Source organism: Vespa velutina, chromosome 2 (genome assembly GCF_912470025.1).
Source record: "Vespa velutina chromosome 2, iVesVel2.1, whole genome shotgun sequence".
In the NCBI taxonomy this organism is placed as follows: Eukaryota; Metazoa; Arthropoda; class Insecta; order Hymenoptera; family Vespidae; genus Vespa; species Vespa velutina.
In genome coordinates, this window is record NC_062189.1 from 6031479 (window position 1) to 6049047 (window position 17569).

The following is a 17569-nucleotide window of genomic DNA, read 5'->3' on the forward strand; positions in this document are numbered from 1 at the left end:
ATTCAATTCCACGGGCTATAGATTATCCTTCTCGTTTGCTTCGGTCCGCACCAGGTGTCCGCATCTTATAAATTTCAATACGGGTGAGAGCGAGAGATGTAGTTGGTGAAAAAAAGGGAATAAAAGAGAGAGGAGGGACGAGAAAGAGAGGAGACGAGCAACGTATCTGAAAAAAAAATATGATAAAAAAGAAATGTTAAAAGGACTAAGGGTGGTAAAAGAAAATACAAACGGAAAATGAAATCACCTGCATGATTTTCATTCATTCTTTTTTCTTTTTTTCGATACAATGTTTAGCCGTGTCTGATCTTATTTATTAATTATAATAATAATAATAGTTAATAGTAATAGTAATGGTAATAATAATAATAATAATAACAACAATAATAATAATAATATAATAATGAAAATAAAAAATATAATAATGACAACAATAATAACAACAGCAGCAACAAAATTTCATGTGAATATCACGCGTCTCGTATATGTCCCACGGATATCCTTTCGTTCTCGGGTCTTCCTGGTGCCTTCGCTTAAGCAAAGGATAGGTATACCCTGTGATGGAATTACCGAATGTCCGATTAACAGTTAGGATGTAACGACGACATTTTTGTAGGGTCTTCTTCTTGTAAAATGAGAACGATCTGTAATTTAAGGAATCCAATCAAAATATTCAAAATAGAAAATAAAAAAATTAAAATATTAATATTTAAATTATTCTCATGTATTTGTTACATGCAAATAATTGATATTAGTTTCGGTTCTTTGATTTTTCTTTCTTTTTTGTTTTTTTCTAGGTTATTGAACAAGATCCATACTGGGTACCATCGACAGAGGAAGAATATCTTCATTATGGCGAGAAAGCCGATAGTGGAAATCGTGCGAAGAAATACATGGACGCTGTACGACGTCGAAAAGGTCTTCCCGTCGATTCTCAATTAGTTACGCACGGTGAAAAACAACGTACTTTGTCTAAAAACAAATGAGACAAACTGTATATATATATATATATATTTTTTTTTTCTCCTTTCGTTACAAGATCGGACTCGAGAAGTCCAATTTTTTTTTTCTAATCTCTATAATTTTTTTAATGATATTAATAAATTTTTATAATTAATAAATTCTTACCATCGAAAAAATATTTATTTTAAAATTTGAAAAAAAAAAAAAAAAAAAAAAAAAAAAAAAAAAAAAAACAACTACTGATTCATACGATCATCATCCATTTAAAAATAATAATCTATTATTTTGTATAAAGTCTTATAGGAATACTATGAAATTATGAAATTAAGTTTATCTTACGTACGTTTTACTTTTTATTTGTATTCTTTCGAAACTAAGGATCAACGTAATCAATTTTTTATGTAGATTTATGATGTAGAATTTATTTGTTTAACACGAATATATGTTATGTATATATGTATATATATATTATAAACGTGCGGTGTGAACTATTTGACTAATAACGTTTATTCGTATTTGTTACTACCAATTATTATATTAGTTAACCTACTAAATTTTTTAAGAGATAGAAAAAATGAAGAATGTTTGAAACGATCTATTTCTTCTACTTCCTATAATATTAACAATAATCATGATATACAATAAAGTGTACGAAAATTCTTCTTGAGCGAAGAAATGAACATGAATATTGAAAATCGTGGACGTAATCGCTTTCCGACGTAGAAAATCACCGATCAAAACGAAGTAAGTGATGAGGCTATAAAATTAATCATTTCCCGTCTCGTCTCGTCGCTCTATTTTGCTATACTTCCGTAATCTTTCCTTCTCGTATAAAACTTAATATCATATCAGAATATTCAATTCATTTGAATTCTTACAAAATTTGCGTTAAGAAAATTATCGCCTAAAGATAAGAATAATTTATTTACAAAGCCTGTATAAACATCGATAAGTTATAATTTATTCATTATCGAAAATGATTTTCTTTCCTTGAAAGCCTTGTTTTATAATTTCTTGTTGTTTCTTCTTTGCTGCCCAAGACGGATGTAAATTTTCATTTTCGTTAAAATTCTCGTTCATGACGTTGTTACGTTTCTTTGTATCTTTGAAGGACGATTCATTGCTGTTCTTCTGCTTTTTAAATAAATTTTTATCTCTATTAAAATTATGTCTACTTTCTTTTTGTCTTCCCTTTCCTTTTATTGCTTCAGAGGATTTTACATTACTGAAGAACCTATCGTTTGAGAATGTCCTTTTATCAATGTACTCTTTGGATTTGTTATTGTAATAGTTACTGTCTTCATCCTCGGATAAATAATTATTTTCTTTAGTTGTTGAAGATGCTAAGCTGAGATACGCATCACCATCACTACTCACGAAGAATGAATCAATTTTTTTTTCAGATTCTGACTTATTCTCAATAGGAACTTTCTCATTATTCATATTCGAAGAACCATTTTCCTCTGAACTTTGTTCCTGTAAAATTTCTGTAAATCTTTTTACTGTTGCCTGTTTACTAATAACCTTTACCGTATCTTGTTCTTTATCATTGTGAGATATTTCCTTTATCTCTGCTTTCTTGATCTTTTTAACATCTTCATTATCATATTTATCATTGCACTCTTCTATAAATTCTGTACTTTCTTTTCTATCTCTTTTTAAACGTTTATTTTCTTTGGATTTGGTCTGTTTGCAAATCATAGGTTTTATTCTGAGAATACTCCCTGTTTCTGAATCATTTTGTTCTGAATTTTGTTCTTCCTCTGAATGATTGTTATCTTCTGTTTCTATCCCTATATTATTATTATCTTCATCATCAGAATTCGATTCATTCGCTAAAGAACTTTCAGTAATTCTAGTACTTGCACGTGTTTCTCTCTTCGTTGTTGTCTTGCTCTCTTTTTCCTGTTCAGACTTCTTATTTTGCTTTATAGATTTACTTTGTCCAGGTTGTAAATGCTCATAATCAGAGTATGTGTCGCGAAATTGAATTATAGCATTTTTTAACGACTTATAATCTACTACTTTGGCCATAATACGAGTAGTTGTCTTAGATTTTTTATTTTGTAAAATTTCTTGCAAACTTTTTGTATTAGTAATACCAAATTTGGTAATACGATCATCTTTGATCTTTTTCAAGAAATATATCTCGTTGATCAATTTATCAGCTTTCTTCTTGTTCTTTTCTTGTTGCTTCTCAGTTCCATTTTTTGTACGCAATGTTTTGGCTTCTCTAATTAATTTATGTATTACACATACTTTGGCCTGTCGTACCAATTTCCTCATTCGAACTATCTGTAATAAACATATAAATATTTACTCTTATTTTGTAATAATTTAACAAACTCTCATAACCTCTAAACTATTTTAAATATACTAACTATATATAGTAACTTACCTCGTCATTAATTTCAGTTTTTCCCATTGTATAACTTTTTTTCATTAAATTCTATATTATATTTAGCATAAAATAATTTATAATTAATATTTTTTATCTAATAAAAAACATTTTAATTCAAATCAATGTTGAAAGTAGATGGAATACGAATATTTTTTCGATATCACCTGGTGGTAAATAAATGAAACTAATAGCAAAGTTACCGATAAAAATACTCAAATTTGCAAATAATTATCACTTTAATTCCATTCTTTTGCCACTAGATGGAGCTGATTCAAATTATTATTAAAGAATTCTGCGAAAAATTGTTTTATTAAAAATCCTCTTTTAAAATAATAATGTTTTAATAAATATTTTAGTAAAAAGTAAATTATGAGTTTAATTTTACGATCATATAAGATAATTTATACTGACACGTATAACTAAAACATTTCCAAATATTATTTAAAAAGTGAATATGCTATTAAATAAATATTTATGAAATACAAAATTCATATATTATTTAGATCGTATAGACATGTGACTGATAATTTAAAAGCAAAATATATGAACTTAAAGAAACAGACGTAATTTGACTTATACATCCTGTTAAGTGTGCATATTAATTATATATAAACTTGTTCAGTAGATAGCGCGTTAGTCAACGGTCATACGTATACATTCGTATATGTTTACAAAATTAGGAACTTTGGGAAACACATCGTAACATCTTGCACTGTTTTTTCACGATAGAGGTAAATTATGTAATATATATCGTTCTACACAGATACTTGCGAATGAATATCATTATGGAAGCAATTAGATTTACGGAGCTATCTATGACCTTGAACCGTATTTTTCTTCATGAAACTTAAGTCTGTATTGTTCTGTGTGAGTGATGTGTCAAATATTTATATCTTCTTATTTTTGAAATCCGTTTATCTTTATCGTCGATCATTTGTGAATAGGTTCGATTATTTCGTTTGACATCTATCAAATCATTCGAAATATTTGAAATAATTTGTTAATTAAATGAAAGGTATCATCGTTGATAAACGTCTTGTATATCTGTGGAGATCTACAAGGTTAGTGCTGTTCTGTTGACGTATAGATCGTGCTGTGTATTATTTTTGTTACTGTCATATAGTGTCATATACGCAGTTCAGCTTTTTAAATATTCACTCTTCATAATTTGATATGTTTGCAAGATAATTGTTAATATTATTATGATGTAAATATATTTTGTGAAATAAAAAAAAATTTTGTGTTCTAAAAGTTCTGTCCTGTTGATTAAAGATAAAGGCAATTAATGCATGAATATTTATATTTATGCAAAGGAAAATAATTTTAATATTATATTATACACAAATTTCTTATATTTATACATGTGAATTTATACAATATAATACTGTATAATAAATACATATTTAATTCTACAGATATTACATTGCCAATAGTGATTACAACAATGAGTTGTGTACGATGTTGTTTGATAAGTGCTGGACGTTTAGCATCTTCCAATCATGTTACCACTCATTGTGAGTATGACGTATATATAATTATTTCAATATTTAATGTCATATGAAAAATTTAATTTAATGGTTATATAGTTCACAAGATCGTAAGAGTCGTTGCTAGTAGATCACTTACAACAAGTACAAGCTTAGCTAAAGCTCCCTCTGAAACTGTACCACCTAATAAAAATAATGGTACTACAACATCTGGAAGTGCAGGATCAGGTGGTGATAATGGTAAAAAGGATGCTCTTATTTGTCCAAAATGTGGTGATCCTTGCACACATGTTGAAACTTTTGTATGTAAGTACAAATTGTTTTACCAATTATTTCATTTGTTCTAAATATAATAAATAATATTAATATATGTTTTATTCCTTAAAATAGCATCAACAAGATTTGTGAAGTGCGAAAAATGTCATCACTTTTTTGTAGTACTATCAGAAGTAGATTCAAAAAGAAGTTTAAAAGAAGCATTGAGACCTGACATGGACTCCAAACATGGATTTTATAGAAAACCACCTCCACCTCCAAAAAAAGTGATACAATATATCTTAACAATACTAATATTATTATTAATTATGTAGTATATAAACACTATCAATAAATCATTTCAGATCTTTGAATATCTGAATAAGCATGTTATTGGTCAAGAATTTGCTAAAAAAGTACTTAGCGTTGCTGTATATAATCATTACAAACGGATATACAACAACTTACCTGTGCAAACAATTCAACCTAATACTGGTTCAGTTGCCTCGCAAGAAATGAATCATCCATTTACTCACAGAGGTCTTAAACCACGTAAATAATATTTCTTATAATAATCTATTATTGCATTGTGATTTATAAAATATTTTTAATTATTTCTTTTAAGTTCTATAAACATTATTTTAATTTTCATACATTATATATTATTTGACCTAATATTATTTTGTCTGATAATTAATTTATAGACTTTAATATAATTTAATATATAACAAATGTTAAAAGATTTTTTATTTTTTGTTTTTCAGATTTGTTGCATATATCTAGCGTCGGAAATTCATTAGGAGTTGGATATCAAAATATTTCTGGTAGTAATGATCAACAGAAAGGATCGAATCAATCTGCACTTGGATCAGACATTTTAGATAGTCAGCAGCATCAATTGAAGCTAGAAAAAAGTAATATTCTATTGCTTGGACCAACTGGCTCTGGAAAAACTTTGTTAGCACAGACAATAGCTCAATGTTTGGATGTACCCTTCGCTATCTGTGATTGTACCACATTAACTCAAGCAGGATATGTTGGAGAAGATATAGAAAGTGTTATAGCAAAACTTTTACAAGATGCCAATTATATTGTGGAGAGGGCGCAGATGGGTATTGTATTTTTAGATGAAGTTGATAAAATAGGTGCTGTTCCTGGTATACATCAGTTACGAGATGTTGGTGGTGAAGGTGTACAGCAAGGAATGTTAAAAATGTTAGAAGGTACAATCGTTAATGTGCCTGAAAGAAATAGCTCAAGAAAGCTTAGGGGTGATACGTTACAAGTAGATACAACGAACATACTTTTCGTTGCATCCGGTGCCTATAATGGTTTAGATAGACTTATTTCACGACGCAAGACTGAAAAATATTTGGGCTTTGGTGCAGTACCTGCATCTGAAAGTCCAGGAAGAAGAGCTGCCAGTCTCGCTGATGTAGCTAATATGTCACCTTCTACAGAAATAGACAATAAAGAGAAAGATCTTTTATTGCAACAAGTAGAAGCACGAGATTTAATAGACTTTGGCATGATTCCAGAATTTGTGGGAAGATTTCCAGTACTTGTACCTTTTCATACTTTGAATAGAGATATGTTAGTTCAAATTCTTACAGAACCAAAAAATGCTATGGTTCCTCAATACCAGATGTTATTCTCTATGGATAAGGTACATATAGATATGACAACTAATGTTTTAAAGAATGTTATGTGACCATATGTTTTAATATATTATAATGTAAATTAACTTATTACAGGTGGAATTGACATTTACAAGTGATGCTTTGAGTGCTATAGCATCATTAGCTATGGAAAAGAAAACAGGTGCAAGAGGTTTACGAGCTATAATGGAAGCTCTACTTTTAGAACCTATGTTTGAAGTACCAGGAAGCGATGTGATGTCGGTCCATATAACAGAAGGATGTGTACGTGGTCAAGAAAAGGCACAATATATAAGAAGAGGTGAGGCAACAGAAGAAGAATTACAACAAGCACAACATGTACAAAACTAGCAAATAATCAAAGAACAAGAGAATAGTGTATAGCTATTTCGATGCTGTATTACTACTGTCTCTTGTAAACATTTAAATAATATAAATCGAATATAAAAATTTAAATGAAATTTTATAAATCAGATAGTCTCCAGATTATAAAAGAATACTATGATCGTTAGATAGAAAATATATAATATAATCTTAACTGAAAGTAATTACAAAAAGAAAAAAAAAAAAAATGAAAAAAGAGGTATTTATATTTTAAGTAACTGTAAAATAGTTTCATAAACAAAAAGAATAAATTGGTAGAATATTTTATGTGATGACTATAATTAGAGCTTACATTAAATTGGATTCGAATATTGATAAAATTTGCTTTGAATTAGAAGTAATATGTCATTAAAACATATAGCAGATGATGAAGCATTCCACAAACATTGATGTATATATGCATTTTATGAAATATCTTAAATTCTGCCACATTTATTTATTATTTCTTACTTCAATTTATACATTCATCGCCTGTTATTAACAAAATCTAATTTTTAACTCAATTTATTATAATCTTATTTGTTTTCTCTATATTTATATATCAAGAAAACAATTATAAAATTTACTATATTTTGTATTTAAACATATAAAAAAATCGATAATAAGTTATTACATATATGTCTATTCACCAATGTTCTTTTTGCGAAATTTAGAAAGAAAAAAATTTTATTATTGTATTCAAAAATTAACTAACATAACAAAAAAAAAAGTTAAATGCTACTTAAATGCTAATTTTCCAAAAAAAGAACAAAATTTCTATAAATAAAATATATAAAAATTTAACGTATCTGTAGTTTTGTTAAAGAGGTAAATATCTACAGTGACATATAAGAAAATAAAAATTCATTGTAATATATTGTATATAGAAATAGATAAAATTAGTGAACTATGAAAATCTTGTGGTGGAAATTTTACTAATATTGATATCAGTAGTTTTTTTTTTTTTTTGTGATTGAATATTGTCATAAATACTAAGTAAAACAAACAAAATATTATTAGATAACCTATCTATTCTATTAGTTTTAATTTAGTTTTATACTCCTATTAAATGACAATCTAGAAAAATTGCTTTTTAGAGTCATCTTATTTTTTTGAAATTATAGGTTATAATATTTCTAATAATATTCAAGATTACAATATCCACATGTATGCGTGAAATTATATTAATTATCTACATATTATATCAGAATGGGCTGTGTACAATATAAACATCTAAAAAATGTAAAAAAATTATCTATGAACACAATATAAAATTTTATATATTATTATTACATGTAATTGTCATATATAAAATTTTATAGAGGTCATTGTTATAAATAATTTATATTGTATGACCTGGTATTTCTAATAAATTCAATTGAGATAAATAATATGTATTATACTCATTTAACTTTGTACGATATGTCGATAGGCAATTTAAATATAATATTTATAGGTTAAATACATACAGATTTATAATATCTGTGAAATTTATTTATCATTTCAAAATAGTATTATATATTATTATTATGTATTGATACATCATTTTTAACTGAAGAAAATGTTAAATATAAATAAATTTTAGCATTGGGTTGATAAATTTATACATTGTTGATCTTATATTTGTAAGATTAAAAACTCAAGAAGTTGTCAATATTAATATATTTTTCATTGTTTCTATATTTTGTATATTTAATCATAGAAGTACCCTAAGGTTAAGAAGCACAAAATATCATGTATATAATTGTTATAGGAATCTAGCTACTAAATTAATTACTAAAGATATTTTTTGTATATACTAGACAACTTATACATATAAAAGAAAAAAATATTCACATTGAATCTCTATAATATAAATTTTCAGACGATTTAATAGGTTTACATTTAGGCTTAGGTCTCAATTTTGTTACTAGTTCTGTTAAAATCCATTTAGTTGCACGTAATACGAATACGTATACTCCCAATTGTAATATAAGAGCTCCAAATCCTTTATATAAACCTAATGGGCCCTCTGTGGAAATTATTGTGCGATAGCAATCAGTGGCACTACTGTACCCTGTTAACAAGGGAGTGACACTCCTTCCTGTATCTAAATCATCTATAATAGTGCGTGTCCCTTGAAGATGCAAACGATGAATAACTGTTTCTAATGGATAAAATAATACATCAGCTGTGCACATAGAAATTGATATTGATTGTAATTCGATATCCTGAAGAAGTGTTTCAGATAGTAAATCACGACTATATGCTCCCTAGAAACAGAAGAATCAATAAAAAAAAAAAAGAAATATTTTTTATACATATATATATATATAATACAAATTAAATTTTCTCAAATATTTTACCATATATTCCTGACGATGCTTATGTCTTATATGCATAATACGACTTGTAATACCTCTTACAATGAGAGTAAAGAGATATTTAGTTACTCCATAAGCTATAGTAGGCGGTAGAAGAGCATAAATAGGTATGAGTCTGCCTTTATTGCTAATTTCAACCAAACGTAAAGCACCATCTCGGAAGACATCTAGAATGCCAGGGCTTTCAGATGCTATTTCAGATTGTACGGTTTCCACAAGTGAAGCAGAATAAAATGGAGTTACTATGCCTAGAGATACACTGTTAGATCAGTAATAATCATATTAGTTAAATAATATTTTAAAGATTTGATATATGTTAGATATAAAAAATAATATTAATTATTACCATTTGAGAAGTATGTGTTGACCAAAAGCTTTCAAAGAACTATTGCATGTTACTTCTCTAAAATAAAATTTTTATTATTTTAACGATATTTAATATATATATATTCTTTCAATTTATCCATTAGTTATAACAAATAATATACATAGATAGATTTTATAAATAGATAAATTATCACCTTACTTTGGCCATGGTGTAAGCTTAGAAATCAAATCTTCGATTGCTAGAGTCATGCCTCTTACTAATAAGACAGAACCAATTCCTTTCCACAAAGTATTTAAACCTTGACTCTGATGTAATCGTGCCATTATAGGAATTAAAGTAAATGGTATCAAATGATAATTACTGGATCCAGGATTGACTTGACATTGTCGTCTTAAGACAATAAATGGATGAATCAATAAATTTTCTGTGATTAGACCAACTAGACTGCATCCTAATACTATATACTTTTTTACCACGACATCTAAAATGTTAAAATATATTTCAATTTTTGTGTTATAAGCAATAAAAATGTATATTGAAAAAATACTAACCATCGTTATGAGGTGGACTATCTTCTGCTAAAGGATGAGGAGTCGATATATCCAAAGGATGAATAACATCATGACCATGGTATTTTTGTTGCAAATAAAATTTTGCATCCTGAGTTTCTACCAAACGTCCTCGATACACTCTTTCGTAACTTTCCAATCCTGCCATTTCTTTCGGCAGGTATTGTAAATTTTATAATTTTTATCTATAATTGTTATTAAGTAATAATACAACACCACGATGTCGACGATTGATATCTAACATCGACATTGGTGTCTACGAGTAGAGGTTAGAATACAGTTCAATATCATAAGACTAATTTAATTGATGATAATTCCTTAAGTATTATAAAAAATTTAAATTACAAATAAAATACATTTCTGTAAATAATACACTTTGGTCATGCTCGATCTTTTATAAGATCTGTGATATATCGATTTCAATATAACTACTGATTCGTTCTTAGATTCAATTTGACCGATAGATCTCGATTATTATTAGAAATTAACACAATTATTATTTTAGAACGAATCATAGATGACCTTTAAGGCTGTTTATTTAATATCGCTCGAGATATGACATCATCGACAGATGATGAAAAAAATGAATCAAAACGTATTAGAACTCTATCCCTTCTCTCGATTCATCGTATCTCTGTGTATATGCTTGATAGGTACTTAATGTTTCTCAAGTGTTCTTTAACTGTTGACGACGTGCGTAAATTGAAATATAACTTAAGATTCTTCATTACTTTTCGCTCCGAGCACATATGATTTCAGCGATAGATATGGACAAAATATGAACTATAAACGCAAGCGTTAAAACACTGTTATCGTACTATACGTTTATTGTATCAATGTATAAGTTTATTTTTTTTTTTTTTTTATTCCTCTCTCACGCCTAAATAACAATTGATTTTGTATAGATTAAAGTAAATAGTGTTAATAAGCTGTGAATTCATTTCTTTTCAATTCTTTATATGTATATCTTTCTTTGATGATACCATGAGTAATTGATTTCACATTGATCCCTGTTATATACGACATCGTTATCGCATTTGTTTCATGATAAAAGCATAAAGAATAATAAATCTAATTAACACATGATAATTAATATATAAATTTGCAAATTTAAAGAAATTATCTTTGAATATAACTATATCTTATCTATTTGCCTGTAGATTAGTATTATTGGCTAGTATTATTGACAATGTAAAGTGTTAGTACTTTAGTATTTAATCAGAATTAAATTGAAGAGATTTTGAAAATATATTGCAACCATTCGACCGATAGTATTTGCGTTGCATGATATATAATTAGATTTCAATATATCGCAAATACTATAGATATAGATCTCACTATGTAGAAGTTGTTGCATGTGGAGACTCATAGATCTCAGTAAGTATTTTTTTTCTATTCTAAAATCTGCATTCGCGAGGTAATCCAATTGAATTTTCGAGGAAATAAAACAAAATCCTCGGTAGGATTTTTAATCGCGCTCGCAAACGCTCACGCCTGTGCCCGCCGACATGCGCGCAAGTGTTCTTCCCATCTTTACTCCGTATTTTCGCGTAAAAATCGATGATGAACCGAGTCATTTGATGATCCTTTAGAATCATCTGATCATAGATAAATCTATCCCTCGATGATCCTTTGATAATCCATTGATGATCTTTCGATGATCTTTGTAATCATTTTGATAATCTCTGTTACATTGGACACAACAATTGTAAAAACTTAGAAAAGTTCTTTATTATTTGTTTATAAATTATTCGTGGAAAATATCATTTTTTAAGACGATTTTTTTTTTTCAAAGAAAATAAAGCTTTCTAAAAAATTCGAAAAGCGACGTCTTAGATTAAATCTTCGTTTTTAAAATAAGACTCTTTTCATCAAATTCAGTCAAGAATTACGCCTGTTCTATTTGTTGGCCTAATTTATTATAAAAGCAGGGGTGATGAATGGCTTTAACTTAAAATTGAGATTTTACTATATTCGTGTTTTCGTCATATGTCAGGAAATATTCGAATGACATATTTCGGATATTAACAACGGAATACGATCATCAAGTCAAAAATAACAGACAATATAGAAAGACAATTGGGTACTAAATGAAGAAACTTTAGAAGTAGTTATATTCAATGAATTTTATTCTCCAACAGGTTTCTAAATCTTTTAACACTTTAGACGTGACCTATTATTTAATTAAAAAATACTTCCACACTATATACATACTATATTATATTTAAATATACATACTTACTGCAAAATGAAATAGTAAAGTATAATTTGATTATATATAACAAAATAAAAAAGAATATTATATTACATATATCTACATAATTTCAAATCATCGAAACATATCGAATAATGCATAGAAGAAATAATATAATAATTTATTCCTACGGAATAATACAGTAATAATAGTACAATAATAATAATACAATATATATCTCTATTAAAACATGAGAAATGGATTGTGTATTGACTGAATTTAATTTTGATATAAATATAGATTGAATTTAAGTGCAATAGTTTTTTACTTACATAACAAAGATATTGTTATTATTATATTCCTGTTTTACCGATCTAATAGAGATCTATGATAAGAGAGGATGCCAATTTTATCGACATGACAATAGTAGATTCCATTTTAACCAATCGAACAGGAATCACGGTAATAGTAGATTCCCATTTGTTGGCAGTAGATATAGTAGATACCGTTTTAATGCTGACGGTTCAGCAATTTCTCATTTTACGATAAAAGAAATTCCGTTTTATCAAAAAAAAAAAAAAAACAGAAAAACAAGAAAATTGTTTAACAGATAATCAATAATGATAGATTTCTCCATTACTATCCATTAGTAATCGTAGATTCATGTATTAAAGATCGTCGGTAATTGTGGAATTCTTATTAGTAGTGTTTATATAATAATAATAATAATAATAATAATAATAATAATAAAAAGTAGAAGTAGAAAAAGAAATACATATCATCACAAAAGTGTGAGTTTGTAGTATACTAAACTATTTTCTCTAACCCACACTAACCCGATTGTTATGTTACGTGTACCTACACAAGTTTATAGATTGATAAAATAGACATAGATTGTATGGTTGAGACACTGTTCCCCGCTTGCGCTTGTAGTTTATATTTTGTCCATACCTGTCGCTGAAGTAATACACTTCGAGTGAAAGGTGATAAATTGCTTTGACTATTGTTCAAATTCATTTTACCTGTTACATTTATGTGTAAGTTTTCGACAAATGATGATAAATATAAAAATTGGGAAATAAAATGATAATTACTAATAATAATATGATAAATTATAGGCAAGATTGGTTTCTTTATTACAATAGGTTGACCTTGTACAAATTAATTATAGCCTTATAATTATAATAAGTCAAGTTCCTCATTCTTTGAAAGATTTTGTGTTATCGATATGTATTCTATGAGCAGGGCTAATCTGAAGAGAAATTTAGAAGTTGTACCCACTTAAACTTCCTTAATAATTCATTCATATAAACAGTCGTCGTGTATCCTTATTTCTGACATGGAAAACAAACATTTATCTCCTACAATCTTATTTGATTTGAAATCTAAAACGATCCGCGAGTACGTGTAGGCCTAAAGTTAAAGCTTCTCTTAAAACATTACAAAAAAACGATGCCATACAAATCAATTATGTTTATCCTTTTGTCAATTCCGATCGCTCAATAAAGTCTATACATTTACTGTAAATGATACTAGTAAATGTAACGTAATAATTAATACGTTTTAGGATAATGTTTCGTAATGGCCCGGAGGAATAGCCAAATTTTTTGTTTAATTGCACAATGTTATCTAAATCATTTAATCTTATAATGCTTTCTTTATTCTTTCTAATAAGATGATATGCGCGTAATCGCTTCGATCATTTTTAATTAAAATGTATAAAAAAAGAATGGCAGGTCAACTTCGTTTCAACGTTTTTGACCAGAGGGGGCTATATATAATTGTAGATCGTTTAGTCAATAATTAAAATTAATCTTAACATTTAAGAAGAGTCTGTTGTTCCGACGCCGATCGAAAGTCTCAAACGTTCATCGATGACGATCCCGATACAATCTATTTTAAATTAACTGTACAATCTTTTTATTTCATTCTAATATAGAATAAATTATCTAGGTTCAATTGTATCCATATGATGAATGACGCGTGAGACCTTCAATCTGCACGAAACAATAATGTTTAACTTATATAAGAAGACGCTTTTATTTCCGCTCTTGGTCAAACGTAAGAAGAAAAATCACCCTGTTTTCGCATTATTATTTAAACATTTTGCGTTTTGCTAATTTTGTCCCGTTAAAATACGACGTATGGGACGTACACTTACGCACGGTTCATTAACGAACAGGAACATAAAACTGAATTTCTCGATAATTATTCTTTATATGTATAAAAACATATATACCTCACCCATTTAAGCTGCCTCTATACATATATTGATAAAACGGAAATTACACGTTAGGGAAGTGACAATGATTAAAGACCTTAGGCACGTAATAACTGTTTTCCCCCTCTCTCTTTCTCTCTCTCTCTCTCTCTCTCTTTTTCTTTCTTTATACATGTGTGTATATATATATATATATATATATATATATATATATATATATATATCTGTGTTTGTCCTTGTGTCTATATATATATATATATAATTCGTAAAAAATTATTCAACAAAAATGTGTTCATTAATATGGCATTAAGAATAAAATCGGCAGTGTATGTACGTCTTTTTTTTTTTTTTTAACATTTATAGGTATATCTCATTTATACCATTGCAAAATCTATAATGTACGAATGACCTGTGAATGATGAAACGATGAAGGGCAATGATGGTCAGCGAAACGCTTTCTTCGCCATGCAGTCTTATTAAAGAGACATAAATATAATCGGTGATGCGTGACGTAAGATAGTAGCACCATGTATAATGCGATCGGTAACGTGATCGGTACGCTTTAGAATCGATGGTGACTCATGTGAGAGGAGAAAAACAAAATGATTTATTACAAAATTTAAATAAATGAAACGTTGACTCGATTTACGCACGCTTTCTCGTCCTCCTCAATCTCTTCATTTTCCTCTTTTTAATATTTCTTTTGTTCTTTATAAAACCTCGCATCGTTAACATTGCAATTATTACGATACTATTTATAGTATTTGATCATCGTATAAACATTATTATCATCACAGTAAAAATATTTCATATCTTTTTTTTCTTTTTTTTTTTTTTCTTTTTTTCTTTTTTTTTTTTTTTTAATTATTATTAATTAATCTGCGTTTACTGCTCGCGATCGATGCGTGCATTTAACGTTTGCAGAAGTAGCGCAATATTTATTTTTTTTCTTTTCTTCTTTTTTTTTTTCATTCGCTAGAGTCAATTCATTTCCTAATCTATACAGTACTTATTCTCTATACATGTGAGTGTCTGTGTGTGTATGTGTATATATATATATATGTATATATATATATTTATTTATTTATTCATTCATTTATATTCATTAAGTAGTCCGTTTGTCTTCATTTACAAGTAATCAAAATAAAGTCAATTAGCAAATAGTAAAAATACATAAAGAATACCTATGTATTTTTAGCACTGGAATTATAGTCATGGATAATATCCAAGTTTTAAACAATAGATTTATTAAACGATAGTCATTGGTCTGACGACGCGGTCGTGATTCATTAAGTTTACCTCTCTTCAGCGATGAAATATCATTAAATCTAAAATGAAATAATTCTTTTAATGTATATATATAATATATATATTATATATTATATATTATATAATGAATGTAATTTACACGGAATATCTCTTTGCTCGGACTCATTACTTTTCCTCTTTTTTTTCCCTTCATTAAATTAGCAAAAGGAAGAAAACGTAACTTCAGAAATGGTCTTCGGCGTATACCGATTATATAATGTTGATGAACGGTTAGCAAAGAAATTAAAATAAAAAGTATTCTCATCCAGGATTAAAAATTGGTTGGTTAGTATCGAGCAGCATGAAGTAAACTTTTCCGAGGAATTGTAGAATTAAGTACGTTGGTACCTAAAACTCTATATCGCGTGGAGAGTTTCGAGGCACGGTGTACTCGTATTGTAATAATTAATTAATTAATTAATTAATTAATTAATTACATACTATCGGTTCGAGATATAATAGACGATCGCACACCGGTCTCTTTAATATAATAATGTGTATAATGTTATCAGTCCCCTTATTTATGTAACTCTACCTGTACAGACTGTCTAACTAATTCGATAATACCTATGTACAAAACTGTAGATTTATGAACAACCGGATTCCCTCGTTGAGTCGAGAAAAACACGAAGGAAAACGCGTTTCGGATCAGTCTAGTCGAATCTTCCTGTAGCACCGTTCGTCACACCGAGGTTTGAGTGATACCGTTACCAGACAACCACAAACGTCCATTACTTTTTTGATCTGCGATCTCGTATTCGGAATCATCGATCTCGCAAAGATTTGTCGAGAGATCACTGTTGCTCGTAGCACCGCCCAACAAAGAATTTCTTTCCTCGAGCGTCGTGATCACCGAACCAATTTCGTCAACTTCATCCCCCTTGTGGCATCGATTACGTCGGGTGCTTGGAAAACCATAAGGCACTACGTCATCTTCTTCCTCGTCGGACTCGAGTGTGCTTAAACGTCCATTCAATGGATTCGTCTCGTTTTCGGTATCCGTGTGAATATTATAATGGGGTAGATAAGAATTCGGATGTCGTAGATAACTTTCGGACCCTTTGTACTTATATTCCCCTTCCCCGCCACTGTCCAGAGGATTCAAACGTTGCGTCTCGGTACAGTGGTGATATCGTTCCGAAAATTCAGTTCCGCATTCTGAATCACCGACATACTCGGACTCCTGATCCTCGTTCAAGGTCTCGATGTCTCTCGTTTGATCTATTGGACCGTGCACTGCGAAAGAACATTTCAATTAATTAATAAACATCGGATATTCTACTTCTCTTTTTTTTCGCATTCTCATAAATATTTTTTTTTAATCTCATTTTAGGAACATTCTTTCGAAAAAAAAAAAAATTAGAATTTAATTACAGGCATGTTTTATTCTTTTTTCTTTCTTTCTTTCTTTTTTTTTTAACTTTGATCGACCAACATCGTGTGCATGCCAGCGTAATTA

General features: G+C 28.5%; 5 protein-coding genes across 19 annotated transcripts in view; 2 read left to right on the forward strand and 3 right to left on the reverse strand.

Moving 5' to 3' along the window:
• LOC124947089 (elongation factor-like GTPase 1) overlaps window positions 1-2128 on the forward strand; it is a 54151-nt gene extending 52023 nt beyond the window's left edge. The window contains exon 5 of the mRNA XM_047488749.1: window positions 798-2128. Within this exon, the coding sequence (XP_047344705.1) occupies window positions 798-986 (189 nt within the window). The 3' untranslated portion in view covers window positions 987-2128. The remainder of the gene's footprint in view (window positions 1-797) is intronic.
• On the reverse strand, window positions 631-3528 carry LOC124947091 (serum response factor-binding protein 1). The gene is made up of 2 exons (XM_047488756.1): window positions 3362-3528; window positions 631-3258 (listed from the first exon to the last, which is right to left on the reverse strand). Exons 1-2 carry the CDS (start codon window positions 3404-3406, stop codon window positions 1924-1926), a joined length of 1380 nt encoding a protein of 459 aa, XP_047344712.1. The 5' UTR covers window positions 3407-3528; the 3' UTR covers window positions 631-1923.
• Window positions 3529-3919: 391 nt separating this feature from the next.
• LOC124947090 (ATP-dependent Clp protease ATP-binding subunit clpX-like, mitochondrial) lies at window positions 3920-7206 on the forward strand. Of its 5 annotated transcripts, none has more exons than XM_047488755.1 (7): window positions 3920-4095; window positions 4780-4878; window positions 4951-5157; window positions 5242-5393; window positions 5472-5646; window positions 5871-6772; window positions 6861-7206. In XM_047488755.1, exons 2-7 carry the CDS (start codon window positions 4809-4811, stop codon window positions 7113-7115), a joined length of 1761 nt encoding a protein of 586 aa, XP_047344711.1. In that variant the 5' UTR covers window positions 3920-4095; window positions 4780-4808; the 3' UTR covers window positions 7116-7206. The 5 variants fall into 5 exon arrangements, with proteins under 5 accessions (XP_047344711.1, XP_047344707.1, XP_047344710.1 ...); XM_047488751.1 differs by having other exon boundaries at window positions 3928-4095; window positions 5472-5658; XM_047488754.1 differs by having other exon boundaries at window positions 4094-4231; window positions 5472-5658.
• Window positions 7207-8774: 1568 nt separating this feature from the next.
• On the reverse strand, window positions 8775-11155 carry LOC124947092 (mitochondrial outer membrane protein SLC25A46). Its single transcript, XM_047488757.1, has 6 exons — window positions 11045-11155; window positions 10370-10572; window positions 10017-10299; window positions 9837-9893; window positions 9473-9749; window positions 8775-9379 (listed from the first exon to the last, which is right to left on the reverse strand). Exons 2-6 carry the CDS (start codon window positions 10533-10535, stop codon window positions 8960-8962), a joined length of 1203 nt encoding a protein of 400 aa, XP_047344713.1. The 5' UTR covers window positions 10536-10572; window positions 11045-11155; the 3' UTR covers window positions 8775-8959.
• Window positions 11156-13693: 2538 nt separating this feature from the next.
• LOC124946400 (fat-like cadherin-related tumor suppressor homolog) overlaps window positions 13694-17569 on the reverse strand; it is a 298435-nt gene continuing 294559 nt past the window's right edge. For 10 of the 11 annotated variants that reach the window (XM_047487030.1, XM_047487029.1, XM_047487028.1 and 7 more), the window contains one exon: window positions 13694-17346. In XM_047487030.1, the coding sequence (XP_047342986.1) occupies window positions 16793-17346 (554 nt within the window). In that variant the 3' untranslated portion in view covers window positions 13694-16792. The remainder of the gene's footprint in view (window positions 17347-17569) is intronic. The other variant, XM_047487037.1, reaches the window with a different exon arrangement.